This window comes from Mercenaria mercenaria, chromosome 10 (genome assembly GCF_021730395.1).
Source record: "Mercenaria mercenaria strain notata chromosome 10, MADL_Memer_1, whole genome shotgun sequence".
NCBI classification, from domain to species: Eukaryota; Metazoa; Mollusca; class Bivalvia; order Venerida; family Veneridae; genus Mercenaria; species Mercenaria mercenaria.
The window spans coordinates 76588430-76611110 of NC_069370.1; the positions used below are offsets into that span (position 1 = coordinate 76588430).

The 22681-nt window shown below is 37.2% G+C and overlaps 1 protein-coding gene across 1 annotated transcript in view; it reads right to left on the bottom strand.

Annotated features, from left to right (window-relative positions):
* Positions 1 to 3010: 3010 nt before the first annotated feature.
* The window catches only part of LOC123561034 (high-affinity choline transporter 1-like), a 45776-nt gene continuing 26105 nt past the window's right edge, over positions 3011 to 22681 (bottom strand). The window contains exons 6-10 of the mRNA XM_053516544.1: positions 22356 to 22481; positions 21294 to 21447; positions 17931 to 18038; positions 15951 to 16057; positions 3011 to 14565 (exon numbers count right to left, since the gene is read on the bottom strand). Coding sequence (XP_053372519.1) covers positions 13960 to 14565; positions 15951 to 16057; positions 17931 to 18038; positions 21294 to 21447; positions 22356 to 22481 — 1101 coding nt within the window. The 3' untranslated portion in view covers positions 3011 to 13959. The remainder of the gene's footprint in view (positions 14566 to 15950; positions 16058 to 17930; positions 18039 to 21293; positions 21448 to 22355; positions 22482 to 22681) is intronic.

Genomic DNA, 22681 nt, shown 5'->3' on the forward strand with positions numbered 1-22681 from the left:
CTTATTGACCTTTGACCTCCAATTGTGACCTTGACCTTTAAGCTAGGGGTCTGGGATTTGCGCACGACACGTCGTCTCATCATGGGGAACACTTGTGCTAAGTGATATTAAAATTCCTTAATGAATGTCAGAGTTATGGACCGGACACGAAACAGACCCTGTTCATGCTATGTTAACATTTGACTGCTAAGTGTGACCTTGACCTTTGAGCAAGGGGTTTGAAAGTTGTGCACGACACATCGTCTTATTATGAGGTACATTTGTGCCAAGTAATATTAAAATCCCTTCATAGATGGGAGAGTTATGGACCGGACAGGAAAAAAGCCTTGTTGACCTTTGACCTCAAATTGTGACCTTGACCTTTAAGCTAGGTGTCTAGGTTTTGCGCATGACACGTCGTCTTCTCATGGGGAACATTTGTGCCAAGTAATATTAAAATCCCTTCATGGATGGGAGAGTTATGGACCGGACAGGAAAAAAGCCCTGTTGACCTTTGATCTCAAAGTGTGACCTTGACCTTTAAGCTAGGGTACTGGGTGTTGCGCATGACACGTCGTCTCATCATGGGAAACATTTATGTCAAGTAATACTGTAATCCCTTGATGGATGACAGAGTTCTGGATCGGACAGGGAAAAAACCTTATTGACCTTTGACCCCCAATTGTGACCTTGACCTTTGAGCTAGGGGTCCGGGTTTTGCGCATGACACGTTGTCTCATCATGGGGAACATTTATGCCAAGTAATATTAAAATCCCTTCATGGATGGGAGAGTTATGGACCGGACAGGAAAAAAGCCCTGTTGACCTTTGACCTCCAATTGTGACCTTGACCTTTGAGCTAGGGGTCCGGGTTTTGCGCATGACACGTCGTCTCATCATGGGGAACATTTGTGCCAAGTAATATTAAAATCCCTTCATGGATGACAGAGTTATGGACCGGACACGAAATTGCGGACGGACGGACGGACGGACGGACAGACGGACGGACGGACGGACGGAATGACGGAAAAGCGCATTCCTCTAGTCCCCGAAACTGGTTTTCAACCAGTAGGGGACTAATAAAATCATAAATGAAGCTGCTTTTGTACAGACAAGGTCAAAATAGCTAATTTTGGCCCTTTCAGGGGCCATAACTCTGAAACCCATTATGGGATCTAGCCCGTTCAAGAAAGGAACTGAGATCTTACAGTGACACAAGTTTTGTGCAAGTTTGATTAAATTCAAATCATAAATGAAGCTGCTATTGTGCAGACAAGGTCAAAATAGCTAATTTTGGCCCTTTCAGGGGCCATAACTCTAGAACCCATAAAGGAATCTCGCCAGTTCAAGAAAGGAACCAAGATCTTATGGTGATACAAGTTGTGTGCAAGTTTGGTTAAAATAAAATTATAAATGAAGCTGCTATTGTGCAGACAAGGTCAAAATAGCTAATTCTGGCCCTTTCAGAGGCCATAACTCTGGAACCCGTAATGGAATCTGGCCAGTTCAAGACAGGAACCAAGATCTTATGGTGATACAAGTTGTGTGCAAGTTTGGTAAAAATCAAATCATAAATAAAGCTGCTATTGTGCAGACAAGGTCAAAATAGCTAATTTTGGCCTTTTCAGGGGCCATAACTCTGAAATCCATAATGGGACCTGGCCAGTTCAAGAAAGGAACCAAGATCTTATGGTAATACAAGTTGTGTGCAAGTTTGGTTAAAACTAGAAAATGCTTTTGTAAAAAAGCACATGTCTCCCCCAATGCAAAGTCCTATAGGCAAGAAGTCAATAGAGGTCAGGAGCGAAAGTCAAAGAGACACTGATGGTTGGCTGCAATAGGGATCATCTACTTGGCATGTCCAGTCATCCCGCTAAATTTCGACACTCTTGGCCTAGTGGTTCTCAAGTCACTGTTCAGGCTCCTGTGACCTTGACCTTTGATCAAGTGACCTCAAAATAAATAGGGGTCATCTACTCTGCATGTCCAATCATCCTATTAAGGTTCAACATTGTAGGTCAATTGGTTCTCAAGTAATTTCCAAACAATGATTTTACATGAATAGGCCACTGTGACCTTGACTTTTAATAGAATGACCCCAAAATCAATAGGGGTCATCTACTCTGCATGTTCAATCATCCTATGAAGTTTCAACATTCTGGGTCAAGTGGTTCTCAAGTTATTGATCGGAACTGGTTATCAATGTTCAGGCCCCTGTGACCTTGACCTTTAATGGAGTGACCCCAAAAACAATAGGGGTCATTTACTCTGCATGAACAATCATCCTATGAAGTTTCAACATTCTGGGTCGAGAGGTTCTCAAGTTATTGATTGGAAATGGTTTTCCATGTTCAGGCCCCTGTGGCCTTGACCTTTAACAGAGTGACCCTAAAATCGCTAGGGGTCATCTACCCTGCATGAACAATCATCCTATGAAGTTTCATCATTCTGGGTCAAGTGGTTCTCAAGTTACTGACTGGAAATGGTTTTCAATGTTCAGGCCCCTGTGACCTTGACCTTTCACAGAGTGACCCCAAAATCGTTAGGGGTCATCTACTCTGCATGACCAATTATCCTATTAAGTTTCAACATTCTGGGTCAAGTGGTTCTCAAGTTACTGACCGGAAATGGTTTTCAATGTTCAGGACCCTGTGACCTTGACCTTTGATGGAGTGACCCCAAAATCGATAGGGGTCATCTACTTTGCATGTACAATCACCCTATGAAGTTTCAACATTCTGGGTCAAGTGGTTCTCTAGTTATTGATCGGAAATGGTTTTCAATGTTCAGGCCCCTGTGACCTTGACCTTTGATGGAGTGACCCAAAAATCAATAGGGGTCATCTATTCTTTATGACCAATCATCCTATGAAGTTTCAAGATTCTGGGTCAAGTGGTTCTCTAGTTATTGATCGGAAATTGTTTTCAATGTTCAGACCCCTGTGACCTTGACCTTTGACCGAGTGACCCTAAAATCAATAGGGGTCATCTACTCTTCATGACCAATCATCCTATGAAGTTTCAACATTCTGGGTCAAGTGGTTCTCTAGTTATTGATCGGAAATGGTTTTCAATGTTTAGGCCCCTGTGACCTTGACCTTTGACGGAGTGACCCCAAAATCAATAGGGGTCATCTACTCTTCATGACTAATCATCGTATGAAGTTTCAACATTCTGGGTCAAGTGGTTCTCTAGTTATTGATCGGAAATGGTTTTCAATTTTCAGGCCCCTGTGACCTTGACCTTTGACGGAGTGACCCCAAAAACAATAGGGGTCGTCTACTCCAGCACCCCTACAACCCTATGAAGTTTGAAGGTTCTAGGTCAAATGGTTCTCCAGTTATTGCTCGGAAATGAAGTGTGACGTACGGACGGACAGACGGAAGGACGGACGGACGGACGGACAGGGCAAAAACAATATGTCTCCTGGGGGAGACATAATAAAATCATAAATGAAACCACTATCGTGCAGACAAGAGATTGTTAACACACGCACGGACGCACAGACGACGGACGAAGGGTGATCACAAAAGCTCACCTTGTCGCTATGTGACAGGTGAGCTAAAAACGTTAGTGAAAGATAGGCAATAGGATACCTTCAAATGAAGAGTACACTGACTTCTTAATACTTTACTGTGATAGCAGTAACACAATCTAAACAAACTTTCTAACCATAAATCATATACATGCGTCGGTACCAAACATGAATGTACAAGAGATATTTTACAAAATGAAACTTTTATCAGCATCAGGTTTTAACAAAATATAAATAGGAACCAGTTTCTTGCTAAATACATGTACTGAATATGTACCACAAACTTCAAACAGATAACAGATTTTAACTTAATTCATCAATGAAGGACAATTTCTTGCAGTATACATAAATGGTTACTAACTTAACTGAGATACTATTTCAAAAGATAGGTTTTTGACAAAATATACTAAAAATTGTTACATTACAATGCCCAAATCAAATGAACACATTAAATAAATACTGGTCATTTATGTTGCTGAATGAAAAATGAAACAAGCAAAAACAAAAGAAACTTCTTGTTGCTTTAAATCAATCTAGCCATACTGTGACTATGAATAGAAAATATAACAAGTATTATTAACAAATAAAGCAACATTAATAATAAACAAGAGGGTCATTGACCCTAAAGTGCTCACCTGAGTACAAGGCTTCAAGTGTGTTTGTATAAGTACAGAGTTAGGTTTCTTCTATGTTAGCCTATATTATATACATGTCACACACACTTTTGAACCTAGGGCAATAATTTGAACAATTATGGTAGACATTACAAATCTGATATCACATGCCAAATATCAAGGCTCTAGTTATTACTGATTCTGAGAAGAAAAGTGACCACACACCCTGGCAGCCATGTTTTTGACGAATAATTTGAATAATCTTGGTAGAGGGCCACACAAGACCCACTTGTGCAAAATTATTCTAATATCGGGCCAGCAGTGTCACACAATAAAGATTTTTAAAGTTTCCACTATATACATATAGGGAAAAGTGACCACGCCCTCTGGCGGCCATGGTTTTTGACGAATCAAAATAATTTGAATAATCTTGGTAGAGGGCCACACAAGAACCATTTGTGCAAAATTATTCTAATATCGGGCCAGCAGTGTCACACAATAAAGATTTTTAAAGTTTCCACTATATACATATAGGGAAAAGTGACCACGCCCTCTGGCGGCCATGGTTTTTGACGAATCAAAATAATTTGAATAATCTTGGTAGTGGGCCACACAAGAACCATTTGTGCAAAATTATTCTAATATCGGGCCAGCAGTGTCACACAATAAAGATTTTTAAAGTTTCCACTATATACATATAGGGAAAAGTGACCACGCCCTCTGGCGGCCATGGTTTTTGACGAATCAAAATAATTTGAATAATCTTGGTAGAGGGTCACACAAGAACCATTTGTGCAAAATTATTCTAAAATTGGGCCAGCAGTTTCACAAAAAAAAAAGATTTTTAAAGTTTCCACTATATACATACATGGAAAAGTGACCACGCCCTCCGGCGGCCACATTTTTTGACGAATCAAAATAATTTGAACAATCTTGGTCGAGGGCCACACAAGGACCATTTGTGTAAAATTTTTCTAAAATCAGGCTAACAGTTTCACACAATAAGACTTTTAAAGTTTCTACTATATATATATAGGGAAAAGTGACCACGCCCTCTGGCGGCCATGTTTTTTGACAAATCAAAATATTTTGAACAATCTTGGTAGAGGGCCATACAAGGACCATTTATGTAAAATTATTCTAAAATCAGGCCAGCAGTTTCACACAGAAGGTTTTTAAAGTTTCCACTATATACATATAGGGAAAAGTGACCACACCCTCTGGCGGCCATGTTCTTTGACGAATCAAAATAATTTGAACAATCTTAGTAGAGGGCCACACAAGGACCATTTGTGTAAAAGTATTCTAAAATCAGGCAAGCAGTTTCATAACACAAGATTTTTAAAGTTTCCACTATATACATATAGGGAAAAGTGACCACGCACTCTAGTGGCCATGTTTACAATTTGAAAATCTTGGTTGAGGATGACATAAGGAACATTTGTGTGAAATTATTTCAAAATCGGACCATCGGCTTAGGAGGAGATGTCGTTTTTTGTAGACATTTTTCTATTTTTAGCTCTGGCAGCCCCTATGTGCAATCAATCGGACCCGTCTGAACAACTTTGGTAGAGGACCACCCAAGCAACATCACGGCCAAGTTTCATCAAAATCCATTCAGTGGTTTTGGAGGAGATGTCATTTAAACACAATGGTTGACGATGGACAACTTGACGCACTCACGGACGACGGACACAGCCTGATCACAATACCTCACCATGAGCACTTTGTGCTCAGGTGAGCTAAAAAGTGTAAGTTTTGCCCCATGCAAAGCCAGAACTATGAGAATACTCAAAATATAGCATGCTGATATATAAAGATAATGTAGTTTCACAAGATGCTAGGCTATTTGAGATTCTTCCATATGATACTATTTCAAACAAAAAATTTCAAACCTCATAAAAGGCAATACTTTCGTAAACTGTCAGAGATATCAAACCTAACTTAGAATGGTCATTTCATGATCCCGAAGACTTATGAAGAGTCTGAAAGCATTCTGAAAAACATGCTGCAAAACTTCCAGAACTTGTCCTGTGATTATCTCATTATGCCAAAGATGTGAAAAATTCAAGAGAATTTGATATAGTATGTTTTAAGAAAGCTGCTTAAACTACATGTATAACCAAATGTTAAAAAGATGCAAAACTGTGATGAAATACAGTTTAGAGTTATGTTATTTATTTATAAAGCTTAACACCTGACAAGAAAAGTGACCTAAAATCTCTTATTTCTAAGTGCTACATCAGAATTATGAGCGAAGGTCTAGGTCACATGTTTAATACTTCATCTCTTTATGAGCAGCACTTCTGCTTTGATGGATGAAATATTTATGAAGTAGACACAAAACAGACCCTGTTGACCTCTGACTTCACGTGTGACCTCGGTCTGTAAGCTAGGGTTCTTGAAGTTGCATACAACATATCTCATTGCAGTAAATGTTTGTGTCAAGTTATTTAACATGTATCCATCTCTGCATGTTAAAGTTACCTAAAATCTTTGGACTCTAAGTCTGACTGTGACCTTTCAGGCTTCGAGTTAAGGACCTGGCTTTGCGCACTTTTCCTTGACTTAATCTGCGGAACATTTGTGCCAAGTAGTGTCAAAATCCCTTGACGGATGGCAGAGTTATTGACATGAAAAAGACCTAGTTATTACCATGTTAAATCTTTAAACTCCAAGTTTGACATTCACCTTTAAGCTAGGGGTCTTGGTATTGTACACAACATGTTGTCCTATTATGGGAAACATTTGTGCCAAACAATATCAATATCTCATTAGGCTGACATTAGGGACTGGACACAAAAATATGGGCAGGACAGACAAAACAAGAACTACTCTCGAAGAATTGATTGAAGAATGGGATCAAAATATTACCACAGATTTTATGACAAAAGAAACAAGAGCTGTCGCTAAAGGTGACAAATGCCCACGCAGCGCCTTGACGTTGGCTCCTGTGACCTTGACCTTTGACCTGGTGACCCCAATGTCAGTAGGGGTCGTGTACTTGATGAGTACTATCAGCATGTGAAGTTTGAAGGTCCTGGGTGCAGTGGTTCGCGAGTAAAGTGCCTTCATGCAAAAAGTTAACGTTGGCCCCTGTGACCTTGACCTTTGACCTGGTGACCCCAAAGTCAGTAAGGTTTGTGTACTCAATGAGTACTATCAGCATGTGAAGTTTGAAGGTCCTGGGTGCAGTGGTTCACGAGTAAAGTGCCTTCATGCAAAAAGTTAACGTTGTGACTATCGAACAAACGGACAGTTGAAAACTAATATGCCTCCCTTCGGGGGCATAAAAAATAGATTAGACAAACCATGTTCCTGTATTTGTGAATTTCATTAAGTCTTGCACTAAATGGCAATGTGTGACCATGTTGTAATGAAGTGTTCAACGTTTCAAAGTAAACAGTTTAAACAAAATATGGAATGGTATGAAAAATTTAACTGATTTCCAAGTCCAAAAAGGGCCATAATTCAGCCAAAATAGTTATCAGAATTATGTACTCTTGCCTACAGATGGAAATCATGATGATAAACAAGTGTTCAAAGTTTAAAAGCCGTATGTCAAATAATTTTGACAAAACGTGGACTTGTACGAAAACAGAACCAATTTCCAAGTCCAAAAAGGGCCTTAATTCAGCCAAAATAGATGACAGAGTTATGTACTCCTGCCTACAGATAGAGACTATAATACTGAACAAGTGATAAAAGTTTCAAAGCCATAAGTCAAACACTTAACACAAAATATGAACTGGTACAAAAAACTTAACCAAGATTTCTAAGTCAAAAGGGGCCATAATTCAGCCAAATTCCTTGATGGAGTTATGTACTCTTGCCTATAACTGGACATGGTGATGGAAAACAAGTGTTGAAAGTTTCAAAGCTTTATCTCAAAAGACTTTGTCAAAATGTGGACTGGTACGAAAAACTTAACCAAAATTTCTAAGTCAAAAGTGGCCATAATTCAGCCAAAATCCTTAATGGAGTTATGTACTCTTGCCTATAACTGGACATGGTGATGGTAAACAAGTGTTGAAAGTTTCAAAGCTTTATCTCAAAGATTTTGTCAAAATATGAACTGGTACGAAAAACTTAACCTTGATTTCTAAGTCAAAAGGGGCCATAATTCAGCCAAAATCCTTGATGGAGTTATGTGCTCTTGCTTATAACTGGACATGGTGATGGTAAACAAGTGTTGAAAGTTTCAAAGCTTTATCTTAAAAGACTTTGTCAAAATGTGGACTGGTACAAAAAACTGAACCAAGGTCTGACGCCGACGCCGTGGTGAGTAGGATAGCTCTACTTATTCTTCAAATAGTCGAGCTAAAAAGCACAACCTAGTCACCTCAGCCAGTCTTGAGTTAGTAAAGGACTGATAACAGAAAGAGTGAAACACTGTAAATCAGGAGTTATCCACCTTGTCTTATATATAATGAGGAACAAATGTTCTAAGTTTTGAAACAAATCCATGTGGTAATAACAAGACTTAGTGAAAAAATGACAAACAAGAGGGCCATGATGGCCCTATATCGCTCACCTGAGTAGAGTTGCTAGCTTGAACAAATTTCTTAGCTAAAGCTTTAAGATCTAGGCCTTCTGGTTTATTTTTAGCAAATTTATGAAGATTTCCCTATGCACAATCAAGTAACCCTGGGGCTGGGTCAATTTGACCCTCGGGGGTCAAGATTTGAACAAATTTTGTAGAGGTCCACTAGGCAATGCTACATGTCAAATATCTAAGCTCTAGGCCTTCTGGGGTTTTTTTTTAGAAAATTTTGAAGATTTTTCTATGTACAATCAAGTAACTCCATGGGGCGGAGCCAATTTGACCGCGGGGGTCATGATTTGAACAAATTTTGTAGAAGTCTACTAGGCAATGCTACATGTCAAATATCTAAGATCTAGGCCTTCTGGTTTATTTTTAGAAAATTTTTGAAGATTTTCATATGTAAAATCAAGTGACCCCTGGGGCGGGTCAATTTTGACCCGGGGGACATGATTTGAACAAATGTTGTAGAAGTCCACTCGGCAATGCTACATGTGAAATATCTAAGCTCTAGGCCTTCTGGTTTATTTTTAGAAAAATTTTGAAGATTTTCATATGTAAAATCAAGTGACCCCTAGGGCGGGGTCAATTTTGACCCCGGGGTCATGATTTGAACAACTTTAGTAGAGGTCCACTAGGCAATGCTACATGTCAAATATCTAAGCTCTAGGGCTTCTGGTTTTTGAGAAGAAGATTTTTTAAGATTTTCCTATGTAAAATCAAGTGACGCCAGCGGCAGGGCCAATTTGACTCAGAGGGTCATGATTTAAATAAATTCTGTAGAGGTCCACTAGGCAATGCTACATGTCAAATATCTAAGCTCTAGGCCTTCTGGTTTATTTTAAGAATTTTTTTTGAAGATTTTCATATGTAAAATCAAGTGACCCCTGGGGCAGGGTCAATTTTGACCAGGGGGTCATGATTTGAACAAATGTTGTAGAGGTCCACAAGGCAATGCTACATGTCAAATATCTAAGATCTAGGCCTTCTGGTTTATTTTTAGAAAATTTTTGAAGATTTTTATATGTAAAATCAAGTGACCCCTGGGGCGGGGTCAATTTTGACCCGGGGATCATGATTTGAACAAATGTTGTAGAGGTCCACTAGGCCATGCTACATGTGAAATATCTAAGCTCTAGGCCTTCTGGTTTATTTTTAGAAAAATTTTGAAGATTTTCATATGTAAAATCAAGTGACCCCTAGGGCGGGGTCAATTTTGACCCCGGGGTCATGATTTGAACAACTTTAGTAGAGGTCCACTAGGCAATGCTACATGTCAAATATCTAAGCTCTAGGGCTTCTGGTTTTTGAGAAGAAGATTTTTTAAGATTTTCCTATGTAAAATCAAGTGACGCCAGCGGCAGGGCCAATTTGACTCCGAGGGTCATGATTTAAATAAATTCTGTAGAGGTCCACTAGGCAATGCTACATGTCAAATATCTAAGCTCTAGGCCTTCTGGTTTATTTTAAGAATTTTTTTTAAGATTTTCATATGTAAAATCAAGTGACCCCTGGGGCGGGGTCAATTTTGACCCGGAGGTCATGATTTGAACAACTTTAGTAGAGGTCCACTAGGCAATGCTACATGTCAAATATCTATGCTCTATAGCTTCTGCTTTTTGAGAAGAAGATTTTTTAAGATTTTCCTATGTAAAATCAAGAGACTCCTGGGGCGGGGTCAATTTTGATCCCGGGGTCATGATTTGAATAAACTTGGTAGAGGTCCACTAGGCAATGCTTCACACCAAATATCTAAGAGAAGAAGATTTTTAAAGTTTTTCCTTTCGGTTGCCATGGCAACCAGAGTGCTCCATGGAATTCAATTCTTTGAATAATTTTGAAAGGGGGCCACCCAAGGATCATTCCTGTGAAGTTTGGTGTAATTCTGCCCAGTGGTTTTCAAGAAGATTTTTTTACAAATTGTTGACGCACGACAGACGACGGACATCAAGCGGTCACAATAACTCACCTTGTCACTTCGTGACAGGTGAGCTAAAAAGTATCAATACTTGAACCAACTAGAGATGCTTTTGAGAAAAGCGCATGTCTCCCACAACTGCCCATATGAAAAATGTTAGTTTCTCTAGATGTTTTAGACGAGTGGATCCAATTAGATGGTCTGGATGGGTGGATCCAATCAGTAATTAAAGGGCCATAAATCAAAAGTGCCTGGGCGGATTTGGCTAGTTATCGAACTTGGGTAAGGTCTTATGGCCAAACACATTTTGTTCAAGTTTGGTTGAAGATCAGATGAGAAATGTTTGACTTAGAGTGCGGACAAGAGTAAAAAGGCCGATTTTTCGATAATTCAAGGGCCGTAACTCCAAAATGCCTGGACCGATTTGGCTAGTTATCGAACTTGGCCAAGGTCTCATGGTCAAACACATTTTGTTCAAGTTTGGTGAAGATCGGATGAGAAATGTTTGATTAAGAGTGCAGACATGAGTAAAAAGGCCGATTTTTTGATAATTCAAGGGCCGTAACTCCAAAATGCCTGGACTGATTTGGCTAGTTTTCAAACTTGGCCGAGGTCTCATGGTCAAACACATTTTGTTTAAGTTTGGTGAAGATTGGATGAGAAATATTCGAATTAGAGTGCGAACAAGAGTAAAAAGACCGATTTTTGGTAATTCAAGGGCCATAACTCCAAGACGCCTGGACCGATTCGGCTAGTTATCAAACTTGGCCGAGGTCTTATGGTCAAACACATTTTGTTCAAGTTCGGTGAAAATCGGATGAGAAATGTTTGACTTAGAGTGCGGACAAGCTTTGTGACAGACACACACACAGACTGGAGTAAATCAATATGTCTCCCACACCACTGTGTGGTGGGAGACATAATTATCTGGACATGGATGAAGACACTGGATCCAGGGCAAGAAGGATAGCTCTCCTTACTTTTTGTATAGTCAACTTAAAACTGAGATCTTTCGTTTCATAATAATTATTATGCTGCTTCTGTTGTATACTTTGTAAGGTAATACTGACAAAAATTTAGACAATATGGCAACTTTTCAGCTTTTGACAGTACTAGAAGATTCCAGGTGCTTATTTGGGCATTACGTCAGGCAGACAGGCACCCGAGTAGAAAAAACAAACTTTTGTAAACCAGGTGACTGATATCCTCACATGAACTGTACAGCCAAAGCTAGGGGGTGAAGTACAAGTGATTAAAATTCAACAGCCTTAACTCTCCTTTTATTGAAATGAGAATCTGATTCTGCAGCTGTACCAGTCGTTAAGGATGTATCAGTAAAATAAACATTTATTGTCAGCACTTGTGGCTAAAGATTCAAGTCTGCAAAACTTTTCTATGCTATGTAAATATCTAGAATTCAGCTAGAATTCTGAAATAATACTTTGTTTTAAATTTGATACATGAATAGGTATTACAAACTTTTAACAGAAAACAGATTTTAACTTGATTCATAAACAATAAACTATGGCCAATTTCTTGCCGTATACATAAATGGGTACTAACATTTCAAAAGATTGGTTTTAGACAAAATTATACAAAAATTGTTAATACAATACAATGCCTAAATTAAATGAACACATTAACGATGATCATTTATGTTGCTGAATGAAAAATGAAACAAGCAAAAACTAGAGCTATCACTAAAGGTGATGAATGTACCCCCCGCATGCACTGACACAGTATATTGCAATTTGACGCACACAAGATTGCATAATTATGTAGACTGTATGTATACAGACTGTATGTATACAGTATAGTAACAAAAAACAAAGTCCCTTAACTATGCAGAATATTTATCTAAAAGAATGTAACATGCACCATGCACAACTAGGGTTTGTACTGATCACTTGTGTGAAGTTTCATTAAATTGTGTGAAAGGGTTTGGTAGATTAGGCACGCACAAGATTGCATATGCAGACTGTATGTACATAGTATGTTAACAAGAAACAAAGTCCCATAACTCTGCAATTTTTGTCGCTGAAAGAACCTAACATGCCCCATGCACAACTACTGTTGTTACTGATCACTTGTGTGAAGTTTCATTAAATTGTGTCAAGGGGATGAGGAGAGATGGTGCGCACAAGATTGTGTCTATGTATATAGTATAGTAACAAAAAAACAAAGTCCCATAACTCTGCAAATTTTTTTTCTGAAAGAACCTAACATGCCCCATGCACAACTACTGTTGTTACTGATCACTTGTGTGAAGTTTCATTAAATTGTGTCAAGGGGATGAGGAGAGATGGTGCGCACAAGATTGTGTCTATGTATATAGTATAGTAACAAAAAAACAAAGTCCCATAACTCTGCAAATTTTTTTTCTGAAAGAACCTAACATGCCCCATGCACAACTACTGTTGGTACTGATCACTTGTGTGAAGTTTCATTAAATTGTGTCAAGGGGATGAGGAGAGATGGTGCGCACAAGATTGTGTCTATGTATATAGTATAGTAACAAAAAAACAAAGTCCCATAACTCTGCAAATTTTTTTTCTGAAAGAACCTAACATGCCCCATGCACAACTACTGTTGTTACTGATCACTTGTGTGAAGTTTCATTAAATTGTGTCAAGGGGATGAGGAGAGATGGTGCGCACAAGATTGTGTCTAAGTATATAGTATAGTAACAAAAAAACAAAGTCCCATAACTCTGCAAATATTTTTTCTAAAAGAACCTAACATGCCCCATGCACAACTACAGTAACTGTTGGTACTGATCACTTGTGTGAAGTTTCATTAAATTCTGTCAAGGGGATAAGGAGAGATGGTGCGCACAAGATTGCGTCTACGGACAGACGGCCAGACGGACAGACAGACAGACAACCTGAAACCAGTATACCCCCCCTTACAACTTTGTTGTCGGGGGGTACAATAAAAGAAACTTCTAATATTAATCTAGCCATACTGTGACTATGAATAGAAAATAGCGCAAATATAATCAATATATAAATCAACATTAATAATAAGTGCAAGTTTTACCCCATGCAAAGCCAGAACTATGAGAATACTCAAAATACAGCATGTTGATATATAAAGGTAATGTAGTGTCACAAGAGCTGTCTACTGACAGCAAGCTGGGCTATTTGAGATTCTTCCATATAATATAGTTCAAACCTGAAAAAAGGCTACATTTACATAAACTGTTGGAGATATGGTACTGTTCTTTTTGAAATGTCTAATAATAAATCAGGCACATATTTAAAACGATGTTGGTGAAATACTAGGGTAGCTTTTTAAACTGCAGAAAATAGCTTAATGGCAGTAAAATACTTTAAATAAAGTAGTTCAAATCTTGTCAACAATGAGAAATTTCACAATACTGATACATGATCACCATGATGTCTGAATATATCTTTTTGTATTCTCCCTTCACTTTGATCATGTGTGGCATCTTCCTCTTCTTTCTGATCACATGTCAAGTCATGTGACCTTTCTGTAGTGTCAAATGGTAAATCATCTGATGCAGCACTGTAAGTATAACTTTGTCGACTTTTAATGCCCAAAACATCAAATTGCTCTGGTAAAATATGTTTACTGAATATAAAGTTTGTCAAAAGAGACACTAATAAAATTGTAAAGAATGAACACAACATTGAGAACGTCCGGAATGGAAATACTTGGCCCATTTCATCACTGTACCATGGGTAATGTATAAAACTGTCAAATTTTAAATAATATTCTCCGGCACCTAAACGGCAAATAAAACCGACTAGAAAACCGCATAATGCCCCATACGAGTTTGAAAACTTGACGAAAAGTGCACATGTCAACTGTGGTAAAACAATAACAAACACAATATCGGCAGCCAGTATAAACATGCCATATATAATTGGAACAAATATTGATATCATTGTAGCTATAACTCCAACCACAAATATAGCAGTACGCTGTATCCATAGTAACTCTTTTTCTGAAGCCTGAAATGGAAAGTAGAATTCTGATCCAAAGGCATAAACAACATACTGGGGAATGTTGAATCTCTAAGATCCACTTCCACAACAGCAGATGTAAATCATTTTATACATCTAATTTTAATCAAAATTTAAGTTATTTGTAAATTAATGAAATTATCAAAAGGAAACATTCACTACTGCAGTCACTGCAGCTTCAAATCTGTATAGCTCTAACAAGAGGGCGGTGGTAGCTCTAACTCACCTAACCTTGACTGTTTAACCTTGAATATATATCATGAACTGTAACAATAGTGTTAATTATAAACTAGTGGCTCCTAAAAGGGGCCACATGCCACCATTTGAATAAATTTGGGAGAGGACTTTAAAATGATGCTATAGAACAAGTCTTATAAAGATCCACCAAGCAGTTTATGAGAAAAAGTAATTTAAAGGCATTTCTACTTTTAGCTTTAGCTACACCTGAAAAGGTCCAAGTGCCTCATCTGAACAAATCTGGAAGGGGACCTTATACTGATGCTACTGACAAAGTTTTATTAAGATTCATCAAGCATTTCATGAGAGAGTGTTTCAAGGTATTTCTAATTTTAGCTCCAGCAGCCCCTGAAATGGGCCAAGCATCCCCATTCTGAATAAATTAAGATGAGGACTAAAAACAATGCTACAAAGCTCCATCATGGGGATCATAAGAAAAAGCTGTTAGAGGTATTTCTAATTTAAGCTATAGCAGCTCCCCAAAGGGGTCCAGTGCAACTAAATGAACAAAATTGGAAGAGGACCTTATAATAATGCTACAGACCAAGATCCATCAATGGGTTTATAAGAAGAAGTCATTCAAAGGCTTTTCTACTATAAGCTCATGTGGCCCCCTAAAAGGGCCTGAGCATCCCAATATGAACAAATTTTGGAGGGGACCTCTTAATGATGCTTTAGACCAAGTTTTTATGGATATCCACCAAGCGGTTCATGAGAAAAATTTGTTTAAAAGTATTTCTATTTTTAGCTAAATTGGCCCCTAAAAAGAGGACCACACCATTATGCTACAGACAAAGTGTGATTAAGATCCAACAAACGGTTCACAAGAAGAAGTTGTTTTAACGTTTTTCTAGTTTTAGTTCCATAGGCCTAAAACGAGTCAAGTTGAACCTGTTGAACAAATGTGAGAGAGGAGCATGTAACGATGCTACAGACCAAGTATGATCATTTTTTTCAGAGGTGAAAATATTTATGTAATATTTTTGATGACGGATGCAAGACAATGGTCGATGGGACTTTTCTAAAAATAAAGTAGTTTTACTGAAAATCTCTGTTTGTTTAAATGTTGCCTTAAAATTTTGCCATACAAATTTCTGAGTCCCTGCAAGGAACTTCAAATTAAAATATGCAAGTACCTTGTGTCTAAAGATATGTTTATAAATATTGTAAGTAAACATGGAGCTTGATCCCAGTACAGCACTATCCATCGATGACATCACAGCCGCTGATATAGCTCCTAAACCTGCAAAAACAGAAATGATAAACTCTAATTCTGCAAGTATTCACAGTCTATGCATATAAAAGTGGAGGACAAAGTCTATATATACACATTAGCCCGTGACAAAGTCAATGTATATATAAGCCACGGACCAAGTCTATGTATATACAGGCTGATGATACAGTCATTGTAAGCCAAGAGATCAAAGTACAGTAAACCTCACTTATAAGGAACAACTTGGTACCTCTAAAAAATTTTCCTTATAACAGAGGTTCCTTATATCTGTATAGCGGACTAGTTCCTTGTAACCGAGGTTTGTATGACAAACATAATTTGTATAGCGTACACTATTTGACTGACGTTTGAAAAAGGCTATGTGTTCACACTCCGGGCCGACCATGAATCTTTATGTGAGAAAGTAGCGTATCTCTGTCCATTTTTATATTCATCTTGCACAAAGAAATTCAATACTTAAAATGACCAAATGATAGCAGCCAAGGGAATATATTTCGTATCGCATCCATTTGAAAACAATGTGAACCAATATTGTTTAATTAATTCGGGATCGTCTATGAATGAAAATCAACACAATCAAGTCCTGTGACTGTCCGGCAACATTCTGATTTCAATCATCATTAATCCAATTATCGCGATTAGCGGCAAATTCAAAACTCCTAAGTACGCTGCATGTTAAAAACAGAATTATTTGTGATTTGTCTCGTGTTGATTAGATTACGTAAACATACAATAATACCTTAATCCACCATGCATCTATTGGAAAACGTGCATCACTGATTGGCCAGGAGCACAAACAGTCATCGTAAACTCTGCCTTTAGGTTGACAGGTGTTTTCCATTGTGTATTGAGCACCCGTCACGGGAAATCAAGCTTGGGATTTTCTAGCGTCCTTTTTTCATAAAGTATGCGTCTAAATATGCAGAATTAAGCGTGTAGTATTATTTGGTTACTTTTTGTATCTACATATGTAGGAATATAACTAAATAAATAGTGTGCTATCTATTTTAAAGACTGAAGCATAATACACAATCGTCTAGTATTTAATAAATGTTAATGATGATATTATATATTTTTTTTTTATCATATCCGTTAATTAACAAACTAAAGATCACAGAAATGAAATAATTTGTGTTTTAGTGCATGCGACATTACTTTGACGTCATCAGCGTTATTTTCGGTTTTTAATAATTTTTATTCTTTATGTCTGTTCGCTATAACCGAGGGTTTTTCCACTGAATTTCATACTTTGGGACAGGAAAAAGTGTTCCTTATAACTGAGTGTTCCTTATAACCGAGTTCCCTATAACCGTGGATTTTTACATTGAACAAAGAAGGAATTAGAACGGGGAATTGAAAACTGTTCCTTATAACCGAGTGTTCCTTATATCCGAGTTCCTTATAAGTGAGGTTTACTGTATAGCAAAACACCAGCCACTCAAACCTGCATGAAGATGAGCAAAATGTTAGGAGTTATCCAGGGCTCCAAGTGATTCAACAATATGAAATAGACCAAGTTGGAAGGAAATTCACTTTCACTGTCAACACACCTTTGAATAAATTGTCAAAGTACCCTTGCAGCCTATTGACAGGTTACACTAGAAAAAAAACTACCAAAACTATGGAAGTTGGTCTGATTACTGTTCAAATGATAACCTTTACAATTTTGAGAACCTGATGAAGTGAGTGAGCATCAACTAATAAATTCACATTATATAGCTTACACTAAATTCAGTACACTCATTATGGTCTGTTTCTGCAGTATTTTTATAATCAGAGGATAATAAAGTAGAGTTATCTCTCAACAATGTTCCTTATCTCAAACCATACTTCTCAACTGTAAGAGGCAAGACAATGGGACAGGTCATAAATTTAAACCTACCTAATACAGAGACAGTCTGTGGTGTGAATTCATACAAAACATATGGTAAAATCATGCTTCCTTTACCAATCTCCATTGGTGAAACACCCAACCTTGTTGTATTCCAATCTGCAAAAATTGAAAAACTGAGATATATTTTCATTGTATCAACTGTTGATATAGTATCAACTACCGGTATAACCAAAGTTGTTTACCATCAGTACAGCAGGAGTCTCCCTCACTGCTGTAGTATGTGGTATCATATTTAAGTTAAGTTTATCATTTAATTTCAACAATATTTCAGCATAATAAAATCAATTTATTATATGAGCACAGCTGTACAAAACCAACTTCTAAGCTTCAAGAGCAGCAAGTATCCAGATCAGTGTACATTCCATACTATTCGTTTATCCCCTAAATGCTTCCTGTTTGTTTATCAATTTCAGCACTGGCATGTAACTGATAAGCAACAGTATTGATCCAGATCAGACCACACTGGATGTGCGCATGGATGTACCGTACTGTCGCAAAGCCCAACTGTTGGCTTTCATATAGCAACGCTCACAACTTCTATTAACTTGTTTTTGTTCCTTGATATCTGACAGATACAGGGTACTCACGGATAGGTTCTTATGTGTCAATCAGGTATGTACACACAGTTATACATACACATGATATACTTAATCATAACACACTGAAAGACATATGAATACTGAGAGACAATAAAGATTGTAAGGTGACTAATTCTCATGAGTTCCATGGTTGCATAAATCCATGACATTAAGTCCTAAAATGAAATATAAAATTCCTATTCATTTGATCTTTGAAACTGAAATTCATATTCAAAGTAAGCATTTCATGCCCATAAAATAAAATGGTTTCACAATACCCTGAAATCCCGAAAATAAGCCGCAGCTTATTTTAAATTTTCGTAAGGATTTGGTGGCTTATTCTCGAGACAGGCTTATTTTTGAGTCCGGCGAACTTTCGAGTGTATAATTTTATATCCGGTAACGATTTAAAAACCGGCATATTTTCGAGTGCCATTTTTTTCATACCGGTATTTGATTTTTAGTAAAAACATTGATGTCGGTAAATACTTATACTTCTGACATAATTACCCATAGAAAAAGTTTTGTCTGGCCTAACAAACAAATACACCTATGTTTCAATCGCCAAACCGTGAACGGGTATGAATAACTTACACAATACGTGACAAACACAGCATTGTGTTATCAATTTAACAGTTTTATAGGCTTTCTTATATAGCGGTATAATTACATGTACAATGATGTTTTACAAGTTGTAAAATATGGAAACGCCAAAGCAGAATCGTAGGAGCTATATGAGGTAATCCAAACTGAAACTTGTGTCTCATTACAAAACGTTGTCAGTTGGAAATGTTAAAAATAAAGTAATAGACACAGCCCGACATTTTAACATAGAAGAAACTAATGTTAGACGTTGGCTGAAAGCTCAGGCGGACATTAAAAACTCCCTAAAGGGTTCTAAAAGTACCAGTTCGGGACGGAGAGCTTTATTTCCAGACATGGAATCTCAGTTACATCATGAATTTCTTGAAATTATACAAGAAGGACTGAAAACTAAAGCTTGGTGGTTCAAATCCCGGGGAAAGGAACTTTGATACAAAAAGGTGAACGGCTTATTTTTGAGTACGGCTTATTTATGAGCCCTTTTTGCCTGTAGTGAAATGGTGGCTTATTTTCGAGACCGGCTTATTATCGAAACCGGCTTATTTTCGGGATTTCCGGGTATTTCAAGTATGTAAGAATGTATTCATATTTACATTTAATGTTTCAACTTTGGAAAAATTATGTTTCTTACCATCTTTTGTCTCTATTTATCAATACTGACTTGACCAACAAGGACCATCCTCATATTTAAAAGACAGCATGGAAGTAATTTTGTATCTTTATACAGTATATTCAATATTCTACTTTGGAATTTGCCCTAATGTCTGTGTAACCTTATTGCCGTATATCTGAATGATCTCCCTTGAAACACACATTAAAGAAACTCTGACAGAGACAACTTAAATATGTATGTAGTTGACACATCCTATATATGTATGTAGTTGACACATCCTATATTTGCATGTAGTTTACACATCCTATTTGTGTATTTAGTTGACACATCCTATATATATGTATGTAGTTCACACATCCTAGTTGTGTATTTTGTTTACACAACCTGTACGTGTATTTAGTTTACACAATCTATATGCGCATTTAGTTTACACTTGTATGTTTAACATATCAAGCAGCCAGTTTCACTCTCAATAAATAAACTCAGCTTATACAGATATAAACACAACAGCAAAATGCTCATTATTTCTTAAGTCCACTTCAACCTAATAAAATATTTTTGAAAACAAACTCTCTGGATGTTACAACTGTTTTTTACATATAGGTAAAGTCCTTTATTTCTGTATTCCATACAATCAAAGTTGACTGCGTAAATTTAAAACTAACTAGATGTGTGTCCATATGACATAGGTGTCACAACTTCTTGTCAGTATATGGTTTCGTGACTCTAGGTGAAATATCTTTATATATGCAACAAAATCTTTTAAGCACTTTTTGTCTATTTTTCACAAAAGGAAAGAATCAAAACTCTGCTCTGGCTGAGTGAAATCCCAAACAGAACACCAGGTGCACAACTTTACATCCTATATGACAATCTCCTAATGTTTTAGGACTCTAATTCAAATATTTTTAAGATACATTCAATACAAACTTGTATGCTATTTATGCATATATTTTACTTAATCAAGGATCATTACTTTGGTCTGATGGGCAGAAAGTCCAATAAAAATCCAGGTGCACAATTCAATTGCTGAATTATATTCCTATTATATTTCATGACCCCAAGTCAAATATATTTTAAGATACTTTAATGTCCTTTTATTCATATTTTTGACTTAGTCAATGGCCATCACTCTGGTTTGGCTGGATAAAATCTTGTAACAAAATACCAGGTGCAAAACCTCACAATCATGCTGAATAATATTCCTGTAATGTTTCATAATCCTAGGTCAAATACTTTTTGAGATACATGCAAAACAAACTAAGGTTCTTTTTATGCATATTTTGACAAAGTCAACGGCCATTTTTAAACTCTTGTCTGGCTGGGTGATATCTCTATTAACACTAGGTGCACAACTTAATATGCTAAATAACAATCCCGTGAGGTCTGATGACTGGGTCAAATACTTTTTCAGATATGCATGACACAAATATGCAAGGACAGACAGATGGACAAGGGCAACTGTAAGCGCCCACCAAAAAATGATACTTTGCAAAGACTCAATGCACAGGACCAACTTATAGCAGAAATTGAAAGAATACAACATTGTTACAATACCTGCAGCTTTTCCGGCTGCCCCTATCAGCACAGATGGTATAACCAGAATCAGTGCCGATAATCCACCAGCCATCGACAGAATCTGGGCCTGTTTGCCAGTTTTCACCGACAAAACACGCTGAAAGTATGCTTGCCAGGGTATTGTCCCAAATGTCTGAAACACAGTCCATAAAACATTAAATGCACCGACCTCCAGATCTTACGACAACAAAGAAAAGATTTCTTTTTAGATATTTGGATATTACTGCTCTATTTTTTAAGGCTTTGAAACTTAGTTACTTCCAGGTTACATGTTATGAAAACACATAAGAGTTAAGTTGTTTTTACTAATGTTTACAAATTTCTCTGTGGTGTATTGGTCAAGAAAGTAGGACATTTTTTATTGCTGAGGCAGTCTGGGTTCGATTCCTGACTCGTATGTATTTATTTCTTGACTTTGCATCTTTTAAGATAGTTTGAAAAAAAAAACAATGTTCTAATGTTCATAATATGACCAAACTTCAATTTTAAAGAAAATCATTTTTAGCCCAAATCTGGAGTTCAGTCCCTTTAACTCAATACGTGGTTGTTAGATTTAACACAATTTTCTTTCTTTCATTTAAATTTCACCGTTTTGCTGGATTTAAATTTGAAAACGGTATTTCAGTAAAGAAAGGAAGTCAATGCTTTTAGATTTCTAACCAATATAAACTTGCTCTCTATATGCAAGACACAACTTTCCCATATAAAAGTAGTTGTGGAAAGTTCAATTTTTATTTCAATTTTGTACAATTTGTACTCTTATTGTCGTTTATTTAAAATGTCATTTAAAAGAATGAGATGACAGGAGTACTTGATCTGGCTTATCTGTCCTACACCTGCAGTCTATGGCTAATTCAACACACCTACGATCTATTACATCATCAAAACCCATGTTCATAAACATTATAAAATACTTTGTTACTAAAACAAATTCAATCAGCTGTGCTCTGAATACACTGTCTATCTGGGCAGACAAATCTATTTTATTTGATAATATATGATCTAAAAGCTGATCAAAGGATACACAGTACATGACCTTACCATAGCAATGAGAAGGTCAATCCATTGTGCTGTAAGCCCACTGTCCACTTGGCCAAACCATTGTGCAGTATCTGGTGAAATACTACCCACATTGTCATTGGTGAGAACAAATGGCACACTCAATACCTGAAAATATATATTTAGTTTCAGGAGTTGAACAGGAACTCTGTGGCCAAATGGCCAAGGTCTCCAGACTTCAAGCTAATGACCCTTCACCACTTCTGGTTTAAAGCTTGCAGTAACTAAGAATTCTTTCATGAGAGAATCTTGCTGGCTTGCTGAATCTGTCATTCAAGCCATGTTCATATTCATTCCTGCAATAATGT